Consider the following 27,998-nt stretch of genomic DNA (forward strand, 5'->3'; position numbering starts at 1 on the left):
GAACCTATCTTGCAAACTCTTTGCCTGGATTGCACTGGCCAATAAAAACCTCTGAATCTGTCCTTTGCATTACAGGCTGCGATGAAAGTATGCTGGCTTCTCTCTCTCCAGCATCTTGCACTTCTAGTGAGAATCTCTCTCGAGCCACAAGACACAGCCTGCCCAGAACCTCTTTCTTAACTGTAAGTACACTGAAATGAAGCACTTCCTTAAAAACCGATCTTAGCCCTGAAAGAAAGTTTTCTGTACAAGTATTTAATTTCATTGTTTTTATTTCTCACCTGCTGTATTTTGAAGGTCAGCTGAAAGACCAGCACTTGTCATCTAACTGCTTAAAACTTACTGAATGCCGGCAAATTCAGCAAGTGCCAGGCAGATAGGAGTGCCACGCTCTTCAAAGGAGCATAGGATAGTCTGGGATCCGACTACTGCTTTCAGCAGCAAACTCATATTAGGTACCGTGTTGACTAGTTTGATCAGCAATTTTGATCTTTATATCATACATAAACGTGAACTTGTGCTGGTCTCATTTCTTTGGCTGCGGAAACTGTTTTGCTTTGTTTTTTCTCTGTTAGAAGCAGAAGACAGGATTTTGTAGGTTTAACTGATGAATCATGAGAAGCCTTGAATTTTCGTATGAAAGTAAGAAAAACAAACGAGCACGCTTCAAAATTAAATCCTGGTGCTTTATTTATGCGTATGAAGAAAGCCACCCTTCCCATCTCACCTTTGTTTGCTTTTGAGATGAGAAATGATGGAATGGAAATGCTTCGATCAATGCAAAAAAGTTAAAATTTAATGTCGAAAGTCACTAGAAAGAAGAGGAAAATCTGAGCATATATTTCATACCTGGATTGATTAATATTAATAATATTGGTTAATATTAATACAATCAATGTAGTACACTAATGCTATTTATTAACAAGATAATGGGCTATCTTTCTTTTTTTTCTTTTTTTTTAGGGCTACACCCTCAGCATATAGAGGTTCCCAGGCTAGGGGTCAGATCTTAGCTACAGCTGCCAGCCTACACCACAGCCACAGCAACATCAGATCTGAGCCGTGTCCACAGCCTACACCACAGCTCATGGCAAGGCCAGATCCCTAACCCACTGATCGAGGCCAGGGATCGAACCTGCAACCTCATGGTTCCTAGTCGGATTCGTTTCCACTGTGCCACGACGGGAACTCCTGGGCTGTCCCTCTTAAGAGTGAGGGGCAAGGGGGGTACGGTTAGCTGCAACTGAGACTGATGGGTGAAATGCGGATGTTTAAAATGTGAGCCAGATTGGCAAGGGTTCCAGGCATGAGGTTATTCCGGGAAGGCGGTCTTCTAAAGAAGGGAGTCCCCGTCTCTCTTCAAAGCTCATCCACCCAAAGCCCTGTTTCGATTCCTCCTGCCTCTGTTTCCCTGGGTGGCTCCGCCAACCTTTTTTTTATCACTCTCGCTGCTCCTGTGGGATTCGAGCCGGCAGGACACGCAGCCGCCGTGTGGCGTCTCTCAGTGCCCGGTGGAGCTGCCGGCCGTGGGGAGGGAACGCCAGGCTCTCCTTAAGCCCTGCCACATCTGACACGGGCACCTGGCAAATGTCTGCTGAAGTGCATTGGTTCTGAGTTATTCTTAACAAATGAGAAATGAAAATGCCCAGGGCCGTGAGCTGCAAAGTGTGTTCTGGAAGATCACGCCTGAGATGCGTGAGCTCTGCACGGGCAGGCAGCCCAGGGGCGAGTGGGCGAGTTCAGCCTGTGCTCCCGGGGAGGCTGGCAGCCCTGGCATGGGCTGCATCTGCCCAGAGACGGGGATGGCATTTTCCAAATGCTTATCAAGCTGCGTCTACGCAGACGGGCCAAATTTCTCGACGTGACAGCCCCCATGGCAGAGGGGCAGCAGCCCGAGGGTGCTCCGGGTACATTCCTAGACGCCAGCCCGTCCACCTCCATCGCAGCCTCAGGCCGCAGAGTTCCCAGGAATCTGCCCCGTAGACCAATTCTCCACATGGCTTTTACACCCAGTAATTGTTGAAGACCTCTGAGCAGAGGAAGACAGGCTTCCAGACAAGGTCCCAGAAATTCTTAGGAATATTACTGCACATCAAAGTGATTTCAGGCAAGTTGTCTTTTGTTACCTTCGACTCCTGCCGCCGATCTTTTACCCTGAATGGTGACGGTTAAGTACCTTGGGTACTCGGTGACCGACGCAAAGAGATCCGCAGGTGTCTGGGACATTTTGTGTTTGCTCCTCTTTTATATTTTGCTGCAACCTATCATCTTGAAATGATATTTAAACCACGGAGCCACAGAGGAGTGTTCGTTCTTGCTTCTCTCTTATAACTCTCGGGGAGGTATGTCTTGAAGAAGACATGTCACGTGAGCAGTTACAAGACCTCTTTCAGAATAAGCTAAACTAGTCAAGCAGAAGCCTGGGATGCTGGTTTCCAGCGCTGCTCGTCTGGGCCCAGCTGGACGGAACCGCCTTCCCCACAGCTGTAGGTGACTTTCACTAGAGATGAACTTTGAAACCTCCTGGGGCCCCTTCTCTGCTCAGTTGTCTGTGCTGAAGTCCACAGAAACACCTGCCTCTCCACAGTTTTGAAACTATAAAAGAGGAAGTGAAAAGCAGTGAAAGAAAGAGAAACTGAGAGTTTTGATTTGGCGGCTGAAGACCACCGAGGCCACTCTACTGAGGATGGAGACTTTTGTACAAACTAGCTGGCAGGAGTTCCCATTCATGGCTCAGTGGTTAACGAATCCAACTAGGAATCATGAGGTTGTGGGTTCGATCCCTGGCCTTGCTTAGTGGGTTAAGGATCTGGCGTTGCCGTGAGCTGTGATGTAGGTTGCAGACACGGCTCAGATCCCGAATTGCTGTGTCTCTGGTGGCTACAGCCCTGGTGAGACCCCTAGCCTGGGAACCTCCATATGCCTCAGGAGTGGCCCTACAAAAGGTAAAAAGACAAAAAAAAAAAAAGAAAAAGAAAAAGAAAAGAAACTAGCTTGCAGTCAGCACATGGATATTTTGGGTAAAGCTGCTGAATGCATCTTACTATTGATTGGACCTTGAAGAGGCTCAGAGAGTGCTCCAGGCTCAGGCTGCTAGAGGGGCTGACAGCAGCCCATCTCAATCTACACCTACTTAGAGCCTCCGCCGGTGAGGAGAGTCAGGCGAAGGATAGGATGGCCATCACTGCAGGCAGCTTATTCCTTCTGGAATCTTCAGAGCGCTGTCACTATATTGAAAATCACAGCACAGGCATTCCCGCTGTGGTGCAGCAGAATCAGCAGCACATCTTCAGCGCCAGGACAGTTTGATCCCCAGCTTAGCCCAGTGGGTTAAAAGGATCAAGTGTTGCCAAAATTGCGACATAGAGGGTAGGTTGGTGGGAGGTTGCAGCTGCAGCTCGGAACTGATCCCTGGCCAGGGAACTCCATTTGCTGCAGGGCGGCCGAAAAGAAAAAGGAAAAAAAAAAAATCACAGCATAGAATTCTAGGAAAATAAGCAAGTTAAATGACTATTTTTTTTTCCTAAGAGAGATCGTGGACCAACTATTCATTCATTCATTCAGCTAATCTTTACTGAATGCCGAGCATTGGCGAGGGGTTAAGGAGAGAGAAATCCAGACAGCTATAGGATAATCAGTGTGACCCTTTTTTTTTTTTTGGTTAGTCACTGGATTTGCTTTTTGTTTCTTATAAAAGGAATAAATGCTAATTGTAAAAAAATTTTCAGACAGTGCACAAAATTATAAAAATAAAAGTAAAAAATCACTCTCAGCCAATCACCTTGGGATAACCACCCAACATTTTGTATAGTCTTTCCCGTTTTTTCCTGATATTGAGTTATTAAAAGGAAATGCAAAAGAAAGTTTGAATATCCTTTTTAAAAAACATTTCCTGCAATGCCTCTTCTTCCCTGGCCCCAAATATGGGAAGCCATCACCCCTAGCTATGGCTTCTGCCATGTGAACACTGGGGTTTGGGATACAGGAGGTCTGGCAGTCAAAGGAGTTCTGAGAACTGCCACGGCTTAACTGATTTCCAGGGCTGGGTACCAGCCTGTGTCCGTCGTGCACCAGCTGCAGCTGGCATCACTCATTGAGACCGTGGTAGCAGGCCTGCTAGTGGGCGCCTCATGTGCGCCAGGCCCTGCGCTAATCTTTTGAGCTACACAGCCCACAAAGATTCCCTGCCCCGGTAGCGCTTACGTTCAGGATTGGGAGCTGCTTTTCCCCCAACCAAGCTCATTACTGTAAAAGGGCTGAGCCACAGAAACGGCATCGTTGCGATTTCTTTACTTCTTTTTTGCATGAATCGACACACGAGTTTGTTTAGAGAGCCGGGACTGCTTCCTGATAAAATCCGAAATCGGCATGTGCCCTAGAAATAGAAGCTGGGCGCACCTAAGGGTGTTAAAATCAGCGGGGAGGGAGGCGAGGGCTGATGGTGACCGGCTCACTGTTTCTCTTCCCCGATCAGAAGTGAGCTGATCAGCGCCCCCATCTGACGAAACTTTTAAACGGTGTATAATAAATGCCTGGGTCGAGCGGGCAGCCAGGCGGCCAAGGGGCAGGGGTCCCGGAAGGAGCCGCGCTGGACCCCGTCCCGTCCCCCGGGCTCCGTGGCATCGGACAGCAACCTCCCGGCGGCTCGGGGTCCCCACCAAGGCCTGGGCGTCCAGCCTCACCCAGCGACGGGGACCAGCCCGGAGCCCGGCGGCTCGGGGTCCCTCCCCTTGGCCTCGAGGTGCGGCCGCCTGGAGCAGGCTGTCCCTCGATAAGCGGCCACCCTGCCCGCCGGCTCCGTGCCGGCTGCCCTGGAGATTTCGGGGGCAAATGCGATCCGGCCCCAGCAGGGGAGCCAGCGGGGTGCGCAACCCAGGTACTGGGAGGCCACCTTCCGCGCGCCCATGCCAAGGCCAGTCACCATCCTGCGGCGAGCTGTCAGCCCAGGCGAGAAGCCCGCCCCACCCGCCGCCCTGCCCGGCTGAAGCCCCGGCCCCGGCCCCGGGAGCCACACGTCCCGCGGGCACAGGAGATGGGGGCCCTGGGCGCTCTCTCCCTAATCAGAGGGGCCGCGACAGGTTTGATTGCTTGGCTCAGCCGACCTGCCCCTCTGCACTCGCACTCCCCCGTTGCCGTCACGGCCCCCTGACCCTCCCTTCCGCAAGGGAGCCCACGCCCAGCCGCCGCTGGGCATCCTACCCTTCGGGAGAGACGGCTCCGCCCTACAGCGGCACAAACAGGGCAGCCTGGAATGATCGCGCCCCACCCCCGCCCCAGCTTTTTGGTCCCTTGCCAGAACCTTTTTTCCGCCCTGTTTTCTGTGCGATCCACAATTGTTAGTCTCTCTTCGATTGCAGAATAGTAGTGAAAGACCATAATGGCACATTAAAAAAAAAAAAATTAGAAACCACTCTAAGGCGTGAAAATGGGCAAACCTAATAAATTTTAACTAAGGTTCAATTATTTGAAATGTGTTTTCTGATGTTGTATACAAAAAAAGAGAGAGAGAGAGAGAGAGAAATTCTTTAGAATGGTTCCTGAGAAGATGGCTCCTGAGAATTAGCTGGTAGGTGGATTGGGGAATACATTTTTACAGCTTTTGTAACAGATTGCTTTCCTATTTTTCACCCTAAGTTCTTTGGGGACTCTCCTCTTCCTATATTCTCTCATGTTCTGTTTTGTTATTTTTTTTTAAATAATTTTACAAAATGTTACCAAATGAAGTGAAAAATGTCACAAAAGGCAGACAGGAGTTCCAGTCGTGCGTGGCTCAGTGTAATGAACCCAACTAGTATCCATGAGGACACACGTTCGATCCCCGGCCCCGCTCAATGGATTAAGGATCTCGCGTTGCCCTGACCTGTGCTGTAGGTCGCACATGCGGCTCGGATCTGGTCGCTGTGGTATAGGCGAGGCGCTACAGCTCCAATTCAACCCTTAGTCTGGGAACGTCCATGTGCCACAGGTGCAACTCTAAAAAAAACAAAAAAAAAAGAAAGAAAGAAAAAAGGCAGACAATAGCAAATGTTAGGCACGATGATTGCACCCGCAAACAAAATGCAGCCATTTGGGAAAAGAGTTTGGAGCAGTTCAAAAGGCTAACCATGGCCTTGGTTGGTAGAGAGGTGAGCACAGCTGCCTTCCAAAGTGCTAAACATAAATAGCCTTTTGAGCCAGCAACTCCGCTTGTAGGCATAGACGCAAGAGAAATGAAAACAAACATCCACACAAAAACCCGTGTTGTGTGCAAATGGTAATGGGAGCAGTTATTCATAATAACAAAAAAATGAAACTACCTGAATGTCTGTCAACTGATGGATGTGGATAAACGCGGGATGTTAGAGCCACACAAAGGACCATTATTCAGCAGTCAAAAGAAAGTACAAAGCCATATGCTATGACAAAGATGAACTAGGAAACCTCATGCTACCTAAAGGAAGTCAGTCGTAAAAGACCAGGTGTCCGCTGATTCTGCGGATATGAAATGACCAGAATAAACAAACCAATAGAGACAAAAAGCAGATTAGAGGTTGTTTGGAAGCAGGGGAGGCAAGAGGAAATGGGGAGTGACTGCTAATAGATACGGGTTTTCTCCAAAATTACATTGTAGTGATGGTGATGCAATTACGAATACACTAAAATCACTTACCTGTATCCATTTTAAATGAGTGTATTTTATTGTATATAAAACATATCTTCTTCTTTTTTTTTTTTTTTTTTTTGCCACGCCTGTGGCATGGAAAATTTCCAGGACCACAGATCAAACCGACACCACAGCAGTGACCCGACCCACAGCACTGGCAATGTCGGATACCCAACCACTGAGCCACCAGGGAACTCCCAGAAAATGTATCTTGATAAAACTTTTTTTTTTTTGCTTTTTAGGGCCGCACCCACGGCATATGGAGATTCCCAGGCTAGGGGTCAAATTGAAACTACAGCTTCTGGCCTACACCAGAGCCACAGCTACGCCAGATCCAAGCTGCATCTGCGACCTACATCACAGCTTACGACAACGCCGGATCCTTAACCCATGAGTGAAGCCAGGGATCGAACCCGCAACCTCTTGGTTCCTATTCGGATTCCTTTCCACTGCGCCATGACGGGAACTCCTAAAACATTTTTTTTAATGGTATACAGAGTCCCCATATATCCTTCACCTGGCTTTCCTGGTGACTGTTTTACGCAGCCATAGCACAAATGCTGAAACCAGGAAATTAATGCTGATAAACTGCAATCAACTAGTTAATCTACAGATCTTATTTAAATTTTACCAGTTGTCCCACTAAGGTCCTGAGGAAGAGAAAAGCAGCCTTTGCCATCCTGGAGCTATCCCAAGGTTGTGAGCTAGGCTTTGGTGTTGCTGCAAGTTGGCTCGGCATGTGCACACCAAGGCTTTTTTTGTTTTTTAAGACATAATTTGTAACATCGTATCATTTCAGACGTAGAACATAATGACCTGAAATTGGTGTAAATCGCAGTAAATCTAGACACTGTCCCTCAGCACACAGGTACAATTTTTTTTCTCCTGTCTAAGAACTTTTAAGATTTATTCTCTTGGAGTTCCCATTGTGGCTCCGCAGGTTATGAACCTGACTAGTACCTATGAGGATGTGGGTTGGATCCCTGACCTTCCTCAGTGGGTTAAGGATCCAGGGTGCCGTGAGCTGTGCTGTAGGTCATAGACACGGCTCGGATCTGGCATTGCTGTGGCTGTGGTGTAGGCCGGTGGCTAAGCTCCAATTCAGCCCCTGGCCTGGGAACTTCCATATGCTGCGGGTGCGGCCCCCCCCCCCAAAAAAAAAGATTTATGTTCTTAGCAACTTTCAAATAGACGTTGAAGTATTACGAACTGTATTGACCTCGTTATACAGAGCATCCCTGCGGCTTATTTATTTTACAGCTGCACAGTTTGTATCTTTGAGCACCTTCGCTCATTTCATCCACCACCCACCTCTCACCTCTGACAACCACCGATCTCTTCTTTACCCAAGTGTTCGGTTGGTTTGCTTGTTTTATTTTTTTATTTTTTAATTTTTTTGTCTTTTGTCTTTTCCAGGGCCGCACCCATGGCATGTGGAGGTTCCCAGGCTAGGGGTCTGGTGAGAGCTCCAGCTGCCAGCCTACACCACAGCTACAACCACACCAGATCCAAGCTGCGTCTGCAACCTACACCACAGCTCATGGCAAGGCCAGATCCTTAACCCACTGAGTGAGGGCAGGGATCGAACCCACATCCTCATGGTTCCTAGTCGGATTCGTTAACCACTGAGCCACGACGGGAAGTTCGTGTTTGCTTGTTTTAGAGTCCACATGTGAGATCATGCGGCCTCTCTTTCCCTGCCTGACCTGTTCCTCTTAGCGTATTGACCTCTGCGTCCAACCACGTTGTCCTTCACACCAGGCCTTGCTCTTGTCCTCTCGCACAGGAACGATTTCACGAGAGAGCATCAACATCCGATGAGACCATGATGGAGCAAGATTAAAAAAAACACAAGCACCAGCAAGATAAAAGCTCTCCATTCATATTTGAACACAGATGATCTTTAAACACTCTCCAAGCCACAAAGTACCAAACATTTCCCACTCCTAATACGAGTGATTGGTGTTTCTTTGCCTGCTGCAGGGTTAGGCTTGCTCTAATCACCCCCCAGAAGACTTATCAATGTCTCCACTTTCAATGTCTCCACGTCAATATGTCCCATGATTGATAACATTTACTTCGGTCCCTTTACTAAGATGCTGTCTGCCAGATTTCTCCACTAGAGAGTCACTCTCTCTCCCTTTGTAAGGAGTTGGTAGCCTGTGGGGACACCCTTTGAGACCAGGTAATTATCTTCTTCTCATTGCACTTTCAAAGTCTAATTTTAGCATCTTTCCCCGAGTCTTGCCCATAACCATTTTAACGGTGGTGTTTTGCCACTCGGAGGCCCTGTGTCTCCATCACTCCTGCGTTAATGGCAATTCTCTCAAAAGAAAGCACTATCCCTCCTCCCTCATTGGAAATGTGTTCTTTCATTGATGTCAGCATAGACTTATGGATAATTACTTTCCTCCAGGAGTTATAATCCAATATTAACATTATTTGGCAATTCAAATTGTCCCAGACTGAGCCATTGGAAGAGGCGTCAAGTTGGCTCTGAGGTCCTGTCTCTACTCTACTTTTGAACCCTTTTTTATTTTTTGGTTCCGCAAGACATTCCAGAGTTAGTGTGTATTTTCCTCACCCCAGCCCTAGAATCAGTCATTTCTCCAGGAAACTCAGGCTCTTTTTATTGGAAAGTGGCATTTAGAAACCAAGATTTGGGCACGCAGTGCATGCATTGATACTGGGTTGCTTTTGCTTCTAGGTCCTTTCAATGAAGCAGGCTAGGAAGTCCACTCATGTATTCATACATATACACACAATTCTATATCTGTCCATGTGTGTTGTAAAGCTATTATTTATTGCCTCTGTGGCTCCCTAAGTGCTGTTTTGAACTTTTACTGAGTCATTGCCTATTTCTGCATATCCATCCCCAGCATGTGTGTGTTCATAAGCCTTATATGACTTCTCCATCTTAGCCTTCCCCCCCTTTCCATGTTGACCCGGTCACATTCAAATTATCGGCAAGAATGCTTCCTGCATGCCCCAGGCTACCCCATTCGTGACCCCTAGTAAAGGCATTTTCATTTTTTTATCATTTATTTATATTTTTTTCTACTGTACCCAGTTACACATACATGTATACATTCTTTTTTCTCACATCATCATGCTCCATCGTAAGTGACTCCACAGAGTTCCCAGTGCTACACAGCAGGATCCCATTGCTAATCCACCCCGAGGGCAACATTCTGCATCTATTTACCCCAAGCTCCCAGTCCCTCCCACTCCCTCCCCCTCCCCCTTGGCAACCACAAGTCTATTCTCCAAGTCCATGATTTTCTTTTCTGCGGAAGGATTCCTTTGTGCCGTATATTAGATTCCAGATATAAGTGATATTATATAGTATTTGTCTTTCCCTTTCTGAATTACTTCATTCAGGATGAGTCTCTAGTTCCAACCATGTTGCTGCAAATGGCATCATTTTGTTCTTTTTTATGGCTGAGTAGTATTCCATTGTGTATATATACCACATCTTCCTAATCCAATCATCTATCAGTGGACTTTTCCGTTGATTTCATATCTTGGCTATTGTGAATAGAGCTGTAATGAACGTGCAGTGCATGTGTCTTTTTCAAATAGAGTTTTCTCCAGATATATGCCCAAGAGTGGGATTGCTGGGTCATATGGTAGTTCTATGTAGTTTTCTAAGGCACCTCCATACTGTTCTCCATAGTGGTTGTACCAGCTTCCATTCCCACCAGCAGTGCAGGAGGGTTCCCTTTTCTCCACACCCCCTCCAGCATTTGTTATTTGTGGACTTTTTTTGTCTTTTTGCCTTTTCTTGAGCCACTCCGGAGGCATATGGAGGTTCCCAGGCTAGGAGTCTAATCGGAGCTGTAGCCTCCGGCCTACACCAGAGCCACAGCAACTCGGGATCCGAGCTGCATCTGTGACCCACACCACAGCTCACAGCAACGCCAGATCCTTAACCCACTGAGCAAGGCCAGGGATGGAACCCGCAACCTCATGATTCCTTGTTGGATTCGTTAACCACTTTGCCATGTCGGGAACTCCTATTTGTGGACTTATTAATGATGGCCATTCTGACTGGTGTGAGGTGGTCCAGTGAGCCTGGTTCTGCTCTTTCCGTGTCCACCATTACCAAACTTCCGGCTCCTGGGGGGCTTTGCATGGCCCTCTGGGCATCCCATGCCTCCCCTGTCAGGACCTGTGAGGAGAATAAATTCTTCAACTTCATATGCCTCTCTGAGTGGAATTTCAACAACGGCGTTGGAATGATCCTTCAAATCCCTACAAAAGGGATTTACTCCTCCATTTGCAACCATAGAGGGGCGGCATATGTATGCCTAAACAACCGTGAGTTCATACCCCGGTCTCCGATCCAACAGGACTCACACTAGCTGGCCTCCTTTCCTTATTTGTAATTTCTTTGCTGACAGTGAAAAACCTCAGTCTCATCCACAATATATTTATTTGTTCATTATATATACACAAACATATATGTTTCAGAGTTGCCAATCCATTACCCTGTAAGAAACAAGCTTACTCACTAGAAAACAATATTTATGTGAGTTATTTTTGTCTTTCGCTTTATATTATCCATTCAAAATACTTTCCAAAGTTATGTAGGTCGCCTTTATCTTCTCCAGTTTCTTCAGTGTGGTTATTATATTAATGGTAATAAGGTCAGTCTATTTGTTACTGTGTATATTGTGTCTGGGGCTCCTTCCACATTCTGGTTGATTTCAATTATCCGTTTCCGTGTTGACTTGACTTGTGAAATATGAGCATGACTGGAAGAGTCAGGGACATATAAAACGAGGCATGCCCTGAGTCCTCCTACTCCAATGCCATCTCTCATTCTTTCCATCTCATTCACTCTGAACACTACGCATTGCATTTGTGTCTGGTTTATTCCTCCTGTAATTCTCATCGTGCAATTGAACAGATACATGCGTGTTTGCTTACATCCCTTTCTCACATGAAGGATATCATACCATAGATATTCTTCTATAAATTTCCCCCCTCATATCCTGGAAGTCATTTCGTAACAGTTTATAAAGTCTATCCTCATTCTTTTATTCATATATATGTGAATATTATATATATTTATAAACAAACATGAATATATATATTGGCCATGCCCACTGCATGCAGAAGTTTCTGGGCCGGGGTTGAACTTGAGCCAGGTCCTTAACCCACCAGGCCACCAGGAAACTCAATTATAGCTTTTTCTAATAGCTGCATAACACTCTGTTCTGTGGGTGTACCATAGTTTATTCAACCTCCTGCCTATATATTGCGTACAATTTTTTTTCCAGAAACAAACAGGTCCGCCATGAATAACATTTTTGTTTTGTTGGAGGCATATTTTCAGGATGACTTTTTAGAGGTGGGATTACTCGATCAATGGTAAGCATAAATACAGTTTGTTTAAGTATCGCCAGACTTCCTTTCCAAATGGTTGTCCAGTTTGCCTTATCCCCAGAAATATATTAGAGTGCCTGTCTCTCCACAGCCTTGTCAAAAGAACGTGTTGCATGCTTTTTAATTTTTGCCAATCTGAGGAGTGCCTAACTTGCATTTCTTCAATATTGAGCGAGTTCGAACATCTTTTTAATATACTTAAGGGTCATTTTCTTGTCTTCTTTTGTGAATTATATGTTCCTGCCTTTTTGTCATTTTCTCAACCTTGGGGCTTCTAAATTTCTCTCATTTTGGAGTTCTTTTTTAATACTTAATGTCAGATTTTGTCCTTTTTTTTGTTTATTGATAATCATTTTCTTAAAACCAGAAGGAGTTCCTGTTGTGGCTCAGCGGTAACAAACCTGACCAGTATCCATGAGGATGTGGGTTCGATCCCTGGCCCCGCTCAGTGGGTTAAGGATCTGGCGTTGCTGTGAGCTGTGGTGTAGGCCAGCAGCTGCAGCTCCAATTTAACCCCTAACCTGGGAACTTCCATATGCCATGGGTTCAGCTCTTAAAAAAATAAATAGGAGTTCCCGTCGTGGCGCAGTGGTTAACGAATCCGACTAGGAACCATTGAGGTTGCGGGTTCGGTCCCTGCCCTTGCTCAGTGGGTTAAGGATCCCGCGTTGCCATGAGCTCTGAGCTGTGGTGTAGGCTGGCAGCTACAGCTCCAATTCGACCCCTAGCCTGGGAGCTTCCACATGCCTCGGGAGCAGCCCAAGAAATGGCAAAAAAAAAGACAAGAAAGAAAGAAAGAAAGAAAGAAAGAAAGAAAGAAAGAAAGAAAGAAAGAAAGAAAGAAAGAAAGAAAAGAAATAGCAAAAAGACAATAAATAAATAAATAAATAATAAATAAATAAAACCTAGAAAAATATGTAGTGTTTGCATAACCCACTCACTAATGAGAAGTACCTAGAGTAATTAATTTTCTGATGGTGATAATGTTCAACAGATGCAAACATTTTAAGCTTCTCCCTTCTTTGTAAAAAATAAAAACACAATTCATTTCATCCTCCTCCAAAACGTCCTTCACATGAGGTAGGTGCGGGGACCCAGAGGACCACCTATAATCATATTTGCAATTAGCCTGGGCCGACTTAGACATGTGGGAACCATTTCTGATACACTTTCAATTGTGTGAAGAAATATACAAGAGGTTACTCTGTTTCACATACGGCTCTCTCGTTTTGTGTGCGGGAGCTGCCAAACTAGCCAAGCAATGCCACCTGCCTTTTTTTTTTTATGCCCACACCTGCAGCATATGGAAGTTCCCAAGCCAAGGAATCCTAGCCAACAGCTGAGACCTATGCTGCATTTGTGGCACCACCAGACGCTTTAACCCACTGTACTGGGGTGGGCATCGAACCCGCAGCTCTGCAGCGACCGGATCCTCCAAAGTTGGATCCTTAACCCACTGTGCCACACCCAGTGGGGACGCTGGTGTTCTCTGTAATATATCAATCATCTAATCCGTAAATGATTTTCCTGATTTTTGTGAGCTGCTCCAGCAAATGAATCAAAAGGTCATGAGAACCTCTGAACTAGTTGGTCAGAAGCAAGGGCGACAACCTGGACTTACAACTGGTGTCTGAAGCAGGGGAGGGAGGGCATTCTTGTGCGACTGTGCCCTTAACACATGGACTCTGACACTCTCTACAGTGTCAGAATTGAGCTAAATGGTAGGACCCTGTGTGGTCATGCTCCCAAGATGGCTGTTCTCTTGCTCTCCGTACATCCTCTGCTTGTCCAGTTCCTGCTTCACCTACAACCTGCTCAGAGGACTGACCTTCCTTCTTAATCATAGAGCCTAAGAAGTAAACGCCTGCATACTTGCCCTCAGCCCCACCTACTGATTGTGCAGAGTTTTAGATCAAAATATCTCCCACGCGATAGCTTATCAAAGGGGCGGGGAGGGCTGAGCCAAGCTGGCCTCAGCCCCCGTAACCTAGGAGCCAAGCTGGCATCAGTCCCCCCGTAACAGGGAACCTCCCTCTCCACAACCCGCCGCCCCCAACAAGCTGGTGGAGCAGAACTGCTCGATGTGGGAAGAACTACCAGACCTTCAGAGATCACAAGTGAACTAGAGTATTCTGTGGGTAGACAGAAAAGAGGGACGTTTCTCGGGTGCAGCTGCTCATCAGAAACAAGTCCGTAATGAAAGAGAAACATTAAAAACTGGGCAAGAAGGAAAGGGCGACCTGTGCCCCAAAGTTGAAGACGGTGCAATTTCCGAGTTCCCTGTAATTTGCTGCTTCTTTTGCTGACTGAGGGGGAAAAAAAATACACCGTGAGAGGTGTGAGCTGAGTTTTCCTGGGGGCAGAAGGAGGACTGGAGCCTGGGAGAGAGAGAGCTCTGAGGAACGGCTCCAAAGAGGCCAGCGGGGACGTCAGCATTTTCGGGAAAAGGGAAATGTCCTCTCAAGCACACACGTTGGCCGTGGGCTGCTGCCAGACCCGAGGATCCGTGTCTGCATTAATGCTTCTCTAAATATAGGAGAAGGTGCGAGCAACGGGCTCTTCTGAAAATATCTGACTCTCTGAAGGCCCGTTGTGCCCGTTTTTCCAGAGCACAGGGCGCATCACTCCTGATGGGATGCCCTCCGGTGGCTGCTGTGGGTAACGACGTCATCCTTGTAGAGGCACGTGGCGCGTGACAGTGTCTTGTTGGCATGGCCGTTGTCACAGGGCTCTTCCTTTTTTGTGGCCCTGTCTTGTGTGGAGACCAGACACCTGTTTAAAGCATCCCTTGCAGTCCTGCTCTGTTCTCTCAGGCCAAGGCACACCTGTGCCTTTTACCAGATCCATGAACCCCTTCCCTCCCCCCAGGGGCCTCTGTAGAAATTACGTTCTTCAAAGATCAACAAGCAGCTTGATCTAAATTGCCTCACTTCCCTGTGAAGCAGAGCACCTCAAAACAGTTTTCCAGGAGTTCCTGTTGTGGTTCAGTGGTTAATGAATCCAACGAGAAACCATGAGGTTGCAGGTTCGATCCCTGGCCCTGCTCAGTGGGTTAAGGATCTGGCATTGCTGTGGCTATGGTGTAGGCTGGCAGCCCTCCATACGCTGCAGGTGTGGCCCTAAAAAGCAAAAAAAAAAACAAAAAAACCTTCCAAGAGCAACCTTCGGCTACTGACACCAAGTTTTTCGTTTTCGTTTCAGACCACAGCCACTTAAGATCCTGCATCCAAAATGCAAGCTCAGTCTCCAGTGGTCATTGTGACTCAGCCCGGAGGTGGCTCCATCCCTCAAACCTCCAACTGGCAGACAGGCTTGTGCGATTGCTTCAGCGACTGCGGCGTCTGTAAGTGCTGGCAAGTGTCTCCTGTACTTGCTGGGAAGGCGAATGACCAAAACCCAAATCCTTCCCTCACTCCTCCCTTTTTTACTGTGTAGTAAAAATTCCTGACTGATGCCAGGACACCCTGGGAGCCAGGCAGTGCTTTGCACTGACTCTGAGTTAACAATTCTCCACCCTTGGAAGCATCGTCTTACTCCTAAAATAAGGTCTGGAGTTAAGATAACAGTGAAAAGCTGATGACTCTCACAGCAAATAGCCTTGACCTGGTGATTACAAGTAGACCGTCCGTTTAAAAGACGTCTCAAGTCTAACTTGATTTTAAAAAGAAAAAAGACTGCTCCTGTTACACATAAATGAACCTCATTATTTTACAGTTACATTGTGCCCTGTGCACAATATGGCTAATTTGCATTTGTGTCTCCTGTACTTGCTGAGCTCAGAGAAGAGTTATTTTAATTGATACATTTAGGTTTGTTCTACACCTAAGAACAAAGAATCCTAACTTCCCATGGGTTAAAATATCTAGTGTTTTTGTTTCAATTCATTTCCTTTCACTTTATGAGATCTCTCTAACTACTTAGGAAAAAGGAAGTTTAGGGAAGAGAGGCGGGTACAAGATACACACACACACACATAGGACAATATATATATATAGTCTTTTGTCATTTGAGGGCTGCACCTGAAGCATGTGGAGGTTCCCAGGCGAGGGGTCAAATCAGAGCTGCAGCTGCTGGCCTACACCACAGCCCGTGGCAACACCGGATCCTTAACCCATTGAGTGAGGCCAGAGATTGAACCCACATTCTTATGGATACTAGTCAGGTTTGTTAACCGCGGAGCCGTGAAGGGAACTCCCAGAGAGGTCGCTATTTAGTTCTCAGCACCAAGCAAGAAACAAACAAACCTACCTACACAATACAAAATAAGCAATTTTGTTCAGAAGGTTTTTTTTTTTTTTTTTTTTGCCTGTTTTGTCTACACCGTGCTCTGAAACGGGGGAAGAACTCTTAACCTTTACCTTAGCAGTGGAATTGCTATTTGGAATCGAGTTAATAATTCCACTGAAGAGCAGAGAGGGAAAGCATGGCCTAGGAAAGGGAGTAATTCGGTCTGCTGATTTGCTCTCAGGGTCTTCCTGGGTGACCTGGGTGGCGCGGGGTCGGGGGGTGACTCAGCTCTCAGGACATGACTGCAACACTTGCACATCACAGGGACAAGGAGACCCCGATACCAACACCTCCTAAACAGGAACATGCGAATCCTCCAACCCCTAGTATCCTTGCTCAAGTAAGTGAATTACAAGCTCTAATACGAGCTTAACTGGTAGCTTCAGGCAGGATTTCTTTCTTATTTGTGTATTTACTTATTTTTTACTTTTTTTGTGGGGGGGCAAAGGTGGGCCCCACGAGCGGCACATGGAAGTTCCCGGGCCAGGGATCAAACCCGGGCCACAGCAGTGACAACTCTGGATCCTTAACTTGTTGTGCCACCAGGGAAATCCCACATATAGGATTTCCTTTATTTATTTATTATTTATTCTCTTTTTATGGCCACACCTGCAGCATATGGATGTTCCCAGGGCCAGGGGTCAGATCTAAGCTGCAGCTGAGGCCTATGCCACAGCCACGGCAACGCCAGATCCTCAACCCACTGAGCGAGGCGAGAAAGAACCCACACCCTCATGGACACTATGTCGGGTTCTTAACCCGATGAGCCACAACGGGAACTCACACAGGATTTCTCAATCGTGACCAAATCCTTCTCCCTTCTTGAAATGTTTCCGAGGCCCCTCACGACCTCCACGGCCCTCTCTGAGCAGGCAGACCTCCTCAGCACCCAGTCTCCAGCCTGCCTGGGGTCCAGCCTCCTCCCCATCCCTCCCCCGGCTCTAGCCTTGCTGAAGGAAACCTGCAGGTGCCAAGAGCTGCCAGGGCACCCAAAGAGGCTCTTTCCCCTCTTCTCTCCCGATAAAGTTTCTAATCATCCTTCAGTGTTCAGATCAAGCGGCATCCTTCCCAGCGGGTTGAGCGCCTATTTCCGTGAGGGAGGCCACGGCATCTTGAGCAGGTTTCTATTGAAGAATTTTCCTCTGATGTGGCTTCCCTCCTAGACGGCAGTCGGAGGCGCGGTCGGGGCTGAGGCCCGTCTCTGGACCGTGACTGGGTCTCAGTGAGTCATTCAATGCGTAGACGAAGGCAGTAGGACAAAAAGGAGACAGACGTGCCAAGGAGCGGGCCTTCCCCAAACGACGGGGGTGGGGCTCAGGGAGCCGCTGATGCCCCGCTGGCTGAGCAGTGGGGAGGCGTCAGCGGGCAGCCTTCGAGGCGAACGGCCCAGGATCTGGGCACCCTAACTTTCGGCCTCTGCCCTCCTGTGCGCAGGTCTCTGTGGCATATTTTGCTTCTCGTGCCTGTCGGTTCAAGTTGCATCTGACATGAACGAATGCTGCCTGTGCGGAACGAGTGTCGCAATGCGGACCCTCTACAGGACTCGCTACGGCATCCCGGTGAGTCTGGCACCCCCACCGAGGCACCCGCACCCACGGTCAAAACAGTTGTTACAAACAGGAAGGCCATTTGATGGCCTCTATCAGCCAACTTTGACTGGGAGGAGTTTCCCAGCAGGTGCAACCTTGTGCTCCATCACTGCAGCAAGGGGGCCCTAGGAAAAACCACTCTCCTGTTTGCAGTGGGGGTCCCACAGGGAACGAGGATTGAACCTGCCACGCCCAGGAGCGTTACACACGGTGCATGGCTTGCTCTTACACCATCCCTGTAAAGCGGGTAGATCCACCACACCTGACAGATGAGGACTTTCAAGGTTTGCTCAGTTTGGGCTTTTCGGGGCTGCACCTGCGGCATATGGAGGTTCCCAGGTTAGGGGTCGACTCAGAGCTACAGCTCCCGACCCAGCCACAGCAACGCAGGATCTGAGCCACGTCTGTGACCTACGCCACAGCTCACAGCAATGCTGGATCCTTAACCCACTGAGCGAGGCCAGGGATGGAACACACCCCTCGTGGATACAATTCAGGCTCATTACCACTGAGCCACAGTGGGAACTTCCAAGGACTTTAAAGTTTTTAAAGGTAGAGTAAGTCAGGCAAAGATATGCCCTAGTAATAGAGGGGTCGGTATTCACCCCTAACTTTCCGCACCTGCACATCCCATGACGCCAAAAGCTCCATTTTACATAATAGGAGATATTAGTCAGTGTTCTCCAGAAACAGAAGCAAAAGGAGATAGAGATGATACAGATATACAAAGAGAACAAGAGATTTTAAGGAATCAGTTCACATGACTGTGAGGCTGGCAAGTCCAAAAAGCAGGGTAGGCTGACAGGCTGGGAAGAGTTGCAGAGTCCAAAGACAGCCTGCTTGCAGAATTCCTTCTTGCTCAGGAGAGGTCAATCCTTCTCCATTAAAGCCTTCAATTGATTAGATGAGGCCCACCCACATTACGGACACTTAGGTAAGTCTCCTGATTTAAGTGTTAATCTCATCTAAAATCTGACCTTCACAGGGAGTTCCCATTGTGACACAGCAGAAACGAATCCCACTAGGAACCCTGAGGTTGTGGGTTCCATCCCTGGCCTCACTCAGTGGGTTAAGGACCCAGCATGGCCATGAGCTGTGGTGTAAGTCGCAGACACGGCTCGGATCTGGCATTGCTGTGGCTGTGGCAGCTGTAGCTCTGACTAGACCCCTAGCCTGGGAACCCCTATATGCCATGGGTGCGGCCCTAAAAAAGACAACATAAATAAATAAATAAATACATAAATACAATAAAATAAAATCTGACCTTCACAGAAACATCTGCAATCATGTTTACTGGCTATCTGGGGAGTATGGCCTAGCCAGGTGGACCCACAAAATTAACCAAGACAGGAAACAAATGAAGAGGCTGAATCTTTTAGAACTTATTTTACTCCACTGAAATGATTTTATCTTTTCATTTTAAAACAGTTCTTAGTTTTTTAATTATAAAAATAATACATATACCTGTAATTTTATGGCAAATTCAAACGCAGAAGTGTATACAATAAACAGTGAAAATCCAACCCATTTACAATCGGTTTCACTACTCAGTGATAAACTTATTCATAATGCGGCAAGCCTTCTCCCTCGGTTTTCTTCCTATGCCTGTAAGGCATATGAATCTAGATTAGCTATGGCTATAGTTAGAGAACTAGACATAGGAGGTTTGGGGCTTGCAGGCTCTTTTATTTTGTCTTTATCTTCCAAAACGAGTTCATATTATACGGTAACCTGTTTTCTTTTTTCCCCTTAAGATGTGGTAGACCCCTGTCATGTCTGTCATACAGATTCTTTTTAATGTCTGCCTTGGATTCCATCATGTAATTTATTTCATCACTTCCTTATTGAGGACAGGTTAAATAATCCTGCAGTTTAAATAGTTGTATTCTAATGATTTTGTGCATGCACTGGTACTTTTATAGGAAAATGTGCTGGCTTAGACTGATAGATCACACGACATGCACATGCAAAATTTGAAAGAGGAGTTCCCATGGTGGCTGAGTGGCAATGAACCCAACTAGTATCCATGAGGATGCGGGTTCGATCCCTGGCCTCGCTTAGTGGGTTAAGGATCCAGCATGGCCGTGAGCTGTGGTGCAGATGCAGTTCGGATCCCACATTGCTGAGGCTGTGGTGTAGACGGGCAGCTGTAGCTCCAATTCGACCCCTAACCTGGGAACTTCCATATGCTGCAAGTGCGGCCCGGCAAAGCAAAAACAAACAAACAAACAAAATCCAAATTTGAAAGATATTGTCAAATACCTCTTCAAAAAATTATATCAATGTACAACCATTAACATTACTTCTGTGCCAATATATTTCTTCATTTTGCCTATCATAAAGGCAAAAATGATATTTCCTGGTTGTTTTAGTTGAATTTTTATTAGATCAAGCAACTTTTGAAAATGGATTGTCCTTGTGCATTTCTTCTATAAACTATCTGTGCATACACTTGGTTCACTGTTTTATTGGTGTTGTTTGCCTTTTATAACTGATCGGGGGGGCTCTATCATGCTGTGACTACTTAACATGAAAGTCATCGAGGTTTTTAAAGACTTGGTACAAAATCAATTTTTTAAAATACTCCTTAGGAATTCAAAAAATTGTTAACAATCTGAAATGAAAACGTTAGTTGGTTCTGACAAAATTTGGAAGATTGGAAAGAAGAGGAAGAAACAAAGATAGTCTAAAGACTTGACAACTGTTTTTAAAAAGGACCTCATTGCGGTATAATTGACTTACCATAAACTTCATGCATTTAAAGTGTACAATTTGGTAAATTTCTATACATGTATATACCTGTGAAACTAACCTCAGTCAAAATAATGAACATATTCATTAGCCCAAAGGTCTTCTCCCACCCCCTTGTAATCCTTCCTCTTTCCCTTCTCCTCTCCCCCAAGTAAACGCCAAGATGCTTCCATCACTGTAATTTAGTTTTCATTTTCTACAGCTTTTCTGTATGAGAGCTAAACAGCGTGTACTCTTTTGTGCAGTTTCTTTCACTCAGTGTAATTATTTTGGGAATTCTTCCAAGTTGCTGTGTTGTGTACACTTACAACGTTGAGGGTAAATCTCATGTTAAATTTTTTAACGCAACGAGCAAAATTAGAAGAAAAACATTTGAATGGCAAAGAAGCGTATAAAAAGATGTTCAGCATCCTCATTCATTAGTAAAATGCAAATTAAGAGCCCAGCGAGGTACCACTACACACCTCCTGGGACGGCTGAAATTAATCAGACTAAACCCCACCGAGTGTGAGCAGAGCTGAAACTCTCACACACTGGCACTGCTCGTTGGAATGTAAAACCCAATTTCGTAAAAAACGAAACACATACACTTTAGCCCAGCCATCCTGCTCCTGGGTATTTATATATATATATATATATATATATACACAAAGACTTGTACACAAATATTCAGAGCAGTTTTGCTGGTAATAGCCAAAACCTAAAAACAACCCAAATGGCCCGCAGTATGTGGCTGGATGAACAAATTGTGATATTTCCATATAATGGAATACTACTCAGCAGTAAAAAGGGAAGGCACTATTGTCACACCCCACAGCTTGGATGATTCTCAAGATAATGTTAAGTTGTGCGTCAAAATATAAAGGCCCTTACTAACAGGATAAAAATTAGTTGTGAAACATCTAAAACTACTCCCTTAGGGCACAAAAGGAACCGGGGTGGAGGTATGCAGCCAAAAGAAGAAAAGAAGGGAAAGTGCCATTCGATGAATACCCAGTGTAAAATCATTTGGCTATTTCATGGGTGGGAAATCTCTCATGATTTAGATTCTTGGCTGTGCTAGAATGTCTCCACCTTTTATTATTTCCTGCAGTGGGTTTGTAGTCTGACCTCTTCTGGGAGAGGCGAGATGCCGCCTGTTATCTCACGCCTCCTCCTCCTCCCGGGGCCCCAAAGCCCACTTTGGGGTCTTCTGTCAACCGGATCTGCAGACTGTGCCGGGGCAAGGTGGAGGCTGGCAGCTCTGGGCCGGCCCAGCTCTTCCCACCTGGTTTCAGTTCGCCTCTTCTCTTTCACTCCCCACTCTGTTCTTCCTCCTCCCTGAGCTCAGGGGGTTTTGGTTTGTGCTGTAACCGATGTGTTAGGTTTCACATGCCTTAGTTCCAGTTTACTTTCTCCATCAACATCATCCCACCTGCTTCGCTTTTTTATTTTTTATTTTTCCAAAAATTGCTCAAGGTTTCTGTCTCACTAGACGCCCCCAGCCCTGTTTTCTAGTCCAGGTTTAATTTTATTTAACCAACATCTACAAGCCCGGGAACTCCTTCTGTGATGATCCCTAGGTTTGCCCTTCGGAGTTGCATCACGCAGTGAATTACAATTGCTTTTTCTACCAAACTTTGGTTTTCTTCCTGTTAATACCCCTCGGCTTTTTCATTAGGAGTTTTCCATTTACCTAGGAGTCATCCAACCCCAAACCCTTTGCCAGTTTTCTAAACCTCTTCCCCAAACCTTCGACACATCAGACAGTCTACGCTTTTCGTCTTCCTGATGAAATCACTCCCTGACCTGCTCCTCTTTGAAGTCAGGGCTCTTTCCTCCCAGTGCTTGGCTTGTACCCTGAAATCTCACTGTCACCACCTGGAGATTCCATTAACCTTCCCCCCATGTGAGGCTCTTGTTTCTTATATTCCCCCATCCTCCTTTTTTTTTTTTTTTTTTTTGGTCTTTTGTCATTTTAGGGCCCCACCCGCAGCATATGGAGGTTCCCAGACTAGGGGTCCAATCAGAGCTACTGCTGCCAGGCTACACCACGGCCACAGCAACGTGGGACCCGAGCCGCGTCTGCGACCCACACCACAGCTCACAGTAAGGCCAGATCCTTAACCCACTGAGTGAGACCCACAACCTCCTGGTTCCTAGTGGGATTTGTTTCCTCTGTGCCAAGACAGGAACCATCCCGCCCCCCGCCCCCACCACCATCCTCTTCTTTCTTTGTTTACACCTTCATTTTGGTGGAGACTTCCAGTTGGGGGGGTGGGGGGGAGATTTTTTTATATTTTTCTTCCTGAAATACTTTTACCGTCATGTTGATAGTTTGTTTGGATATCTTCTATTTTTCAATATTTCAAAGTGTGGTGAAACATTTGATGTTATAAAAAGAGACAGGGTTATGTGGAAAAAGCAATTAACATTGTCTTAAATGTATCCATCCAAACTCCAAACTCAAAGGATCAGTGCCTTCAGCTTCTCCTCAAAATGTCTTGAACATCCATGTCTTCATCTCCAAAGAGGAGAAGTTGACACTTCTGTCTCTTGTGTCTCTTCCAACCAGGGATCCATTTGTGATGACTTTATGGTGACCCTCTGCTGCCCTATGTGTTCTCTTTGCCAAATCAAGAGAGACATCAACAGAAGGAGAGCCATGCATACGTTCTAAACAGCTGATGGTAGGTCCCAGACTTGGTGACTGCTTAATATAATTAATGGCTTTTAAAATTATGCACTCTTTTATTTGCTAATAATCATTCTTCACGTCCCCTCAGATGTTATCGTATTATAAAGATTGACTTTGATTTGTTTTCTTATGAAGAAGGTAGCTAGATTAGCTTGCATGGGCTGCCATGATGAAATGCCACAGCCTGAACAGCTTAAACAATAGGAACTGGTTTCTCACAGTCCTGGAGGCTGGAGACCCAAGGTCAAGGTATGAGCCAGTTCAGTTCCTTGGCGAGGGCTCTCTTCCTCGCTTTTGCCCTCGACCCCCTTCTTGCTGTGTCCTCAAATGGTGGGGAGAGAGCACGTTTCTGCCTTCTTAGGAGGACGGGAAGCTCCCGGTGGGAGCCTCACCCTCACGACCTCATCTAAACCGAACGAGCTCTCCAGAGCTCCACCTCCGACGCCATCGCAGGGGGCGTCGGGGTCCCACCGTGTGAGCTGGGGAGGGCAGAGGGCACAGACACTCCGTTCACAACAACAAGTACATTCTGAAACCATGTTGTAGTAACTAAAGGGGTGGCGACTTTTCCTGAGGTCACGGGAGTCTGACCATCTATTAACGAAAGGCCATTTGTCAAATACAAGAGCGTGGGAGGCACGAAAGACATGGGAAACAGGCTCCCTGCTAATATAAACAAACTGACAAAAGAGACTGGTAAATAGTTACAAAGGAACAGAGCAAATGAAAACTACGTATTACCTAACATTTGGATTGACGGCGGCAGAAAGCATCTCTCAATACTGAGGTGAGGCTAAACAGAGAATTCCCATTAGAGAAGGTGCACTTTGAAACTTTCAAAGAAGCAGAATAGAATGTAGAATATTTGGAAATGTTGGGAGTTCCAATCACGGTGCAGCGGAAATGAATCCAACTAGCATCCATGAGGCTGCGGGTTCGATCCCTGGCCTTGCTCAGTAAGTCAAGGATCCAGTGTTGCTGTGAGCTGTGGTGTAGGTCACAGACGCGGCTCGGATCTGGTGTTGCTCTGACTGTGGTGTAGGCCAGTGGTTACAGCTCCGATTAGACCCCTACCCTGGGAACCTCCATAGGCCGCGGGTACAACCCTAAAAAAACAACAACAAAAAAGAATATTTGGAAATGTTAAATAGAATGCCATCCTCTGAAATTCAATCAAGTCATTTCCAACTAATTTTTCCAAGATTCTCAGGATTAGCTGTTGAGGACACAGCGAAGTGGAAATCAACATGCCTTTGTTTTTCTGCAACAGAGCACATCTTGAATATGGGAAGAGAGCATTCATTTTCCCATTCTTTGCAAAAATCCCACTTTCTTCCTCAAGTGAATGAGAACTCTGTATCAGTTAACAAAAATAACTCTTGGAAGATATGTCTCAGAGTTTTCAATCCTCTAGTAACTATTGTATCAAGTGCCTAGTACCATGCAGGACACTGTCAGGTGCTGTGGGAACAAAAAGAAAGAAGCTGGCCCTCTTGTCTGTACAACTTTAGTCTCAAAAAGAGGGCATTAAATAAGCTCTCAAATAAAATGCACACTTGGACTAATGCCTTTATTTATTAATTTATTTACTTTTGTCTTTTGTCCTTTTAGGGCCGCACCCGCGGCACATGGAAGTTCCCGGGCTGGGGGTCCAGTCAGAGTTGTAGCTGTCCGTCTACACCACAGCCACGGCAACGCCAGGTCCGAGCCGCGTCTGTGACCTGCACCCCAGCTCACGGCAACACTGGATCCTCGACCCACTGAGCAAGGTCAGGGACCAAACCCGCAACCTCATGGTTCCTAGACAGGTCTGTTTCTGCTGCGCCACCGTGGGAACTCCTGATGCCTTTAGACCGAGTGCTATTTTATGCTCAGAGGAAGAAAAGACGATATTCTGTGATGTGTGTACAAGTGAAAGTTCCTTGAAAGAAGTGGGTTTTGATTCTAAGGAAGTGAGCATCGGGGTCACAACAGGAAAGAGAGTAGGTGCCCAAGTTGTGATAACCCAAGGGTTTGTCGACCGCTGCTTAAACCCGTGTGGGCGGGAGGTGCAAGGAAATGATACAAGACGGTGCAGCAACAGCGGAATTTTTGATCGGGCTTGATGTAAACTATCTCGCTGGTCTAGACGCCTGCTCATGAACGTGGACCCTGCATTATTCACTGACGGTAAAACTTTAGATACACAAATATCCGAAATGGGAGAATGAAGAGACAAAGATCAAAGAATAACAATTTATGCTAAAAACAAACTGAGGAGTTCCCGCTGTGACACAGTGGGTTAAGGACCCAGCTTGTCTCCGTGGCATGGCCAGTTCGATCCCCAGCCTAGTGCAGTTGGTTAAAGATCCGGTGTTGCCCTAGCTGTGGTATAGGTTGCAGATGCAGCTTGGATTCGATCCCTGGCCCAGGAATTTCCACACGCCATATATATGTATGTATGTATATATACATAAACAAATGAAGATGAGGAGTTCCCGTCGTGGCGCAGTGGTTAACGAATCCGACTAGGAACCATGAGGTTGCGGGTTCAGTCCCTGGCCTTGCTCAGCGGGTTAACGATCCGGCGTTGCCGTGAGCTGTGGTGCAGGTTGCAGATGCAGCTCGGATCCTTTGTTGCTGTGGCTCTGGCATAGGCCGGTGACTACAGCTCCGATTCGACCCCTAGCCTGGGAACTTCCATATGCCGTGAGAGCGGCCCAAAGAAATAGCAAAAAGACAAAGCAAAACAAAACAAAAAAACCAAATGAAGATGAAAGAGATATAGGAACCCACTGAAAAAGTTCCCAATAGCCAAAATGGGAACAACTGGAGCACCAAAATAAGGCAGTATTGGATTACAACTCTAATTATAAAATAAACATCTGAGTCCATACTGATATAAATACATGAATGAATGGATAAGGGAGAATAGGCAAATCTCCCAGAAGGACAGAATTCCGCATGATTTAAGTAGGTACTCCTCCTTCAAGGAGATGGAGCAAAACTGCCCGCCCCGTAAGTGTGGCTTTGCATGGCAACTTCCTTTCAAAGAGTAGAGCATGAGGATATTGGGGGGTAAGTAGATTTACAGTGGAAAAAACCTGGCAAAACTCCCTCAGCCGGCTAACAGCAAAAAGGTCACAGCATCAGTGGTGTCCTGTTGACAGCACGGACCCCTGAAATGACATGACGAGGCTGGTGCTGTACCTCCACGGTCTTCCTCTCAAAAGCCCACAACTCCAGTGTAACCACGAGAAAAACATCAGACAGACAAAAATTGAGGCACATTCTGCAACATACAAAGATTCAGGCACAGTCTCCTCAAAACTGTCAAGGTCATCAAAACAAGGAGCATCTGGAAGTTCGCTGTGATGCAGCTGGTTAAGGATCTGGTGTCGCCTCAGCCATGGCGCAGGTCACAGCTGAAGCTCACGCTTGACCCCTGACCCTGGAATTTCCACAGGCTGTAGGTGTGGCCAGAAACAAAACAAACAAACAAAACCAAACAAGGGTCATCGACAAAATCTATCACAGTGGAGCCTAAGGAGGAATTCCCTTGTGGCAGGTGAAGGATATGGCGTTGCCGCAGCCGGGGCACAGGTTGCACCTGCGGTTCGGGTTTGATCCCTGACCCAGGACTTTCACGTGCCCCAGACACAGCCCAAAAAACCCCAAACAAACAAACAACAAACACCAAACCAACCATAGAGGAGTCTAAGGAAATATGACGACTAAAGGTAAGATGCTATCTGGATAGGATCTTGGAACAGCAAAGGGACAAAGGGACAGTAAAAACTGAGGCATCTAAATAAAGGCTAGGCTTTGATTAGTCATAATCTATCAACAGTGTTTCATGGGTTGTGACAAACCTATCAGAGCAGGATGTTAACCAGCAGGACGCTGGTGCGAGGTGAATGGGAACTCCCTGTCCTCTTGACTTTTCTGCAAAAATCTAAAATGGTTCTAAAATTAAAACTTTAATACAGTTCCTTGGTGGCCTAGCCATTAAAGATCCGATGTTGTCATTGCTGTGGGGTGGGTTTGATCCCTTGCCCAAGAATTTCTGCAAACTGTGCCTGCAGAAAAAAAAAAAACTAAACTAAACCTTATTAAAAATTTAAAAAAGGAGTTCCCGTCATGGCACAGCGGAAACGAATCCAACTAGGAACCATAAGGTGGCGAGTTCGATCCCTGGCCTCACTCAGTGGGTTAAGGATCTGGCATTGCTGTGAGCTGTGGTGTAGGTCACAGAGGCGGCTCAGATCCCATGTTGCTGTGGCTGTGGCGGTTTTTATTATTTAAAAAATAATAAAAATTTTAAAAATTAAAATTAAACAGTAGATTGATGACATTTAACCCTATTTCATGCGTGTCCCTTATAGGTAAGGAGCTCCGTTTTTTTCCCTTCTGCGAGCTTGCTCTTGACCTGATGAAGAGCTCTTAGGAAGCAACTTAAATCAGCTACACACCTCTTCAGCTTCTCCACTCTTGGCAGCTGAAATGTAATTGATATATTTAATCACAATTAAGAAAATAGAACTTTATTTTAAAAGAATACTGTCTTTTACTTTTGCTAAATGCTCTAGCTATGTTTCTCCTTACTGTTAAATTTTCTTGTTTATGAATCTTATATTACATTTAAAATGTACACCAAATAAAAGATTTTACTAACATGATT

General features: G+C 46.2%; 2 protein-coding genes across 3 annotated transcripts; both read left to right on the forward strand.

The window, feature by feature from the left end:
- The first annotated feature begins 20 nt into the window (after positions 1-20).
- On the forward strand, positions 21-27,996 carry LOC125137837 (placenta-specific gene 8 protein). 2 transcript variants are annotated; one of them, XM_047798931.1, is made up of 6 exons: positions 21-182; positions 298-455; positions 15,236-15,377; positions 17,756-17,880; positions 23,216-23,330; positions 27,703-27,996. In XM_047798931.1, the coding sequence occupies exons 3-5, from the start codon at positions 15,266-15,268 to the stop codon at positions 23,318-23,320; spliced, it is 342 nt and encodes a 113-aa protein (XP_047654887.1). In that variant the 5' UTR covers positions 21-182; positions 298-455; positions 15,236-15,265; the 3' UTR covers positions 23,321-23,330; positions 27,703-27,996. The 2 variants fall into 2 exon arrangements, with proteins under 2 accessions (XP_047654887.1, XP_047654886.1); XM_047798930.1 differs by lacking the exon at positions 298-455 and having other exon boundaries at positions 24-182.
- LOC125137836 (collagen alpha-1(III) chain-like) lies at positions 3,740-5,463 on the forward strand. Its single transcript, XM_047798929.1, has one exon. It carries the CDS (start codon positions 4,529-4,531, stop codon positions 5,147-5,149), a length of 621 nt encoding a protein of 206 aa, XP_047654885.1. The 5' UTR covers positions 3,740-4,528; the 3' UTR covers positions 5,150-5,463.
- Positions 27,997-27,998: the final 2 nt, after the last annotated feature.

This window comes from Phacochoerus africanus, chromosome 10 (genome assembly GCF_016906955.1).
Source record: "Phacochoerus africanus isolate WHEZ1 chromosome 10, ROS_Pafr_v1, whole genome shotgun sequence".
Taxonomy (NCBI): Eukaryota; Metazoa; Chordata; class Mammalia; order Artiodactyla; family Suidae; genus Phacochoerus; species Phacochoerus africanus.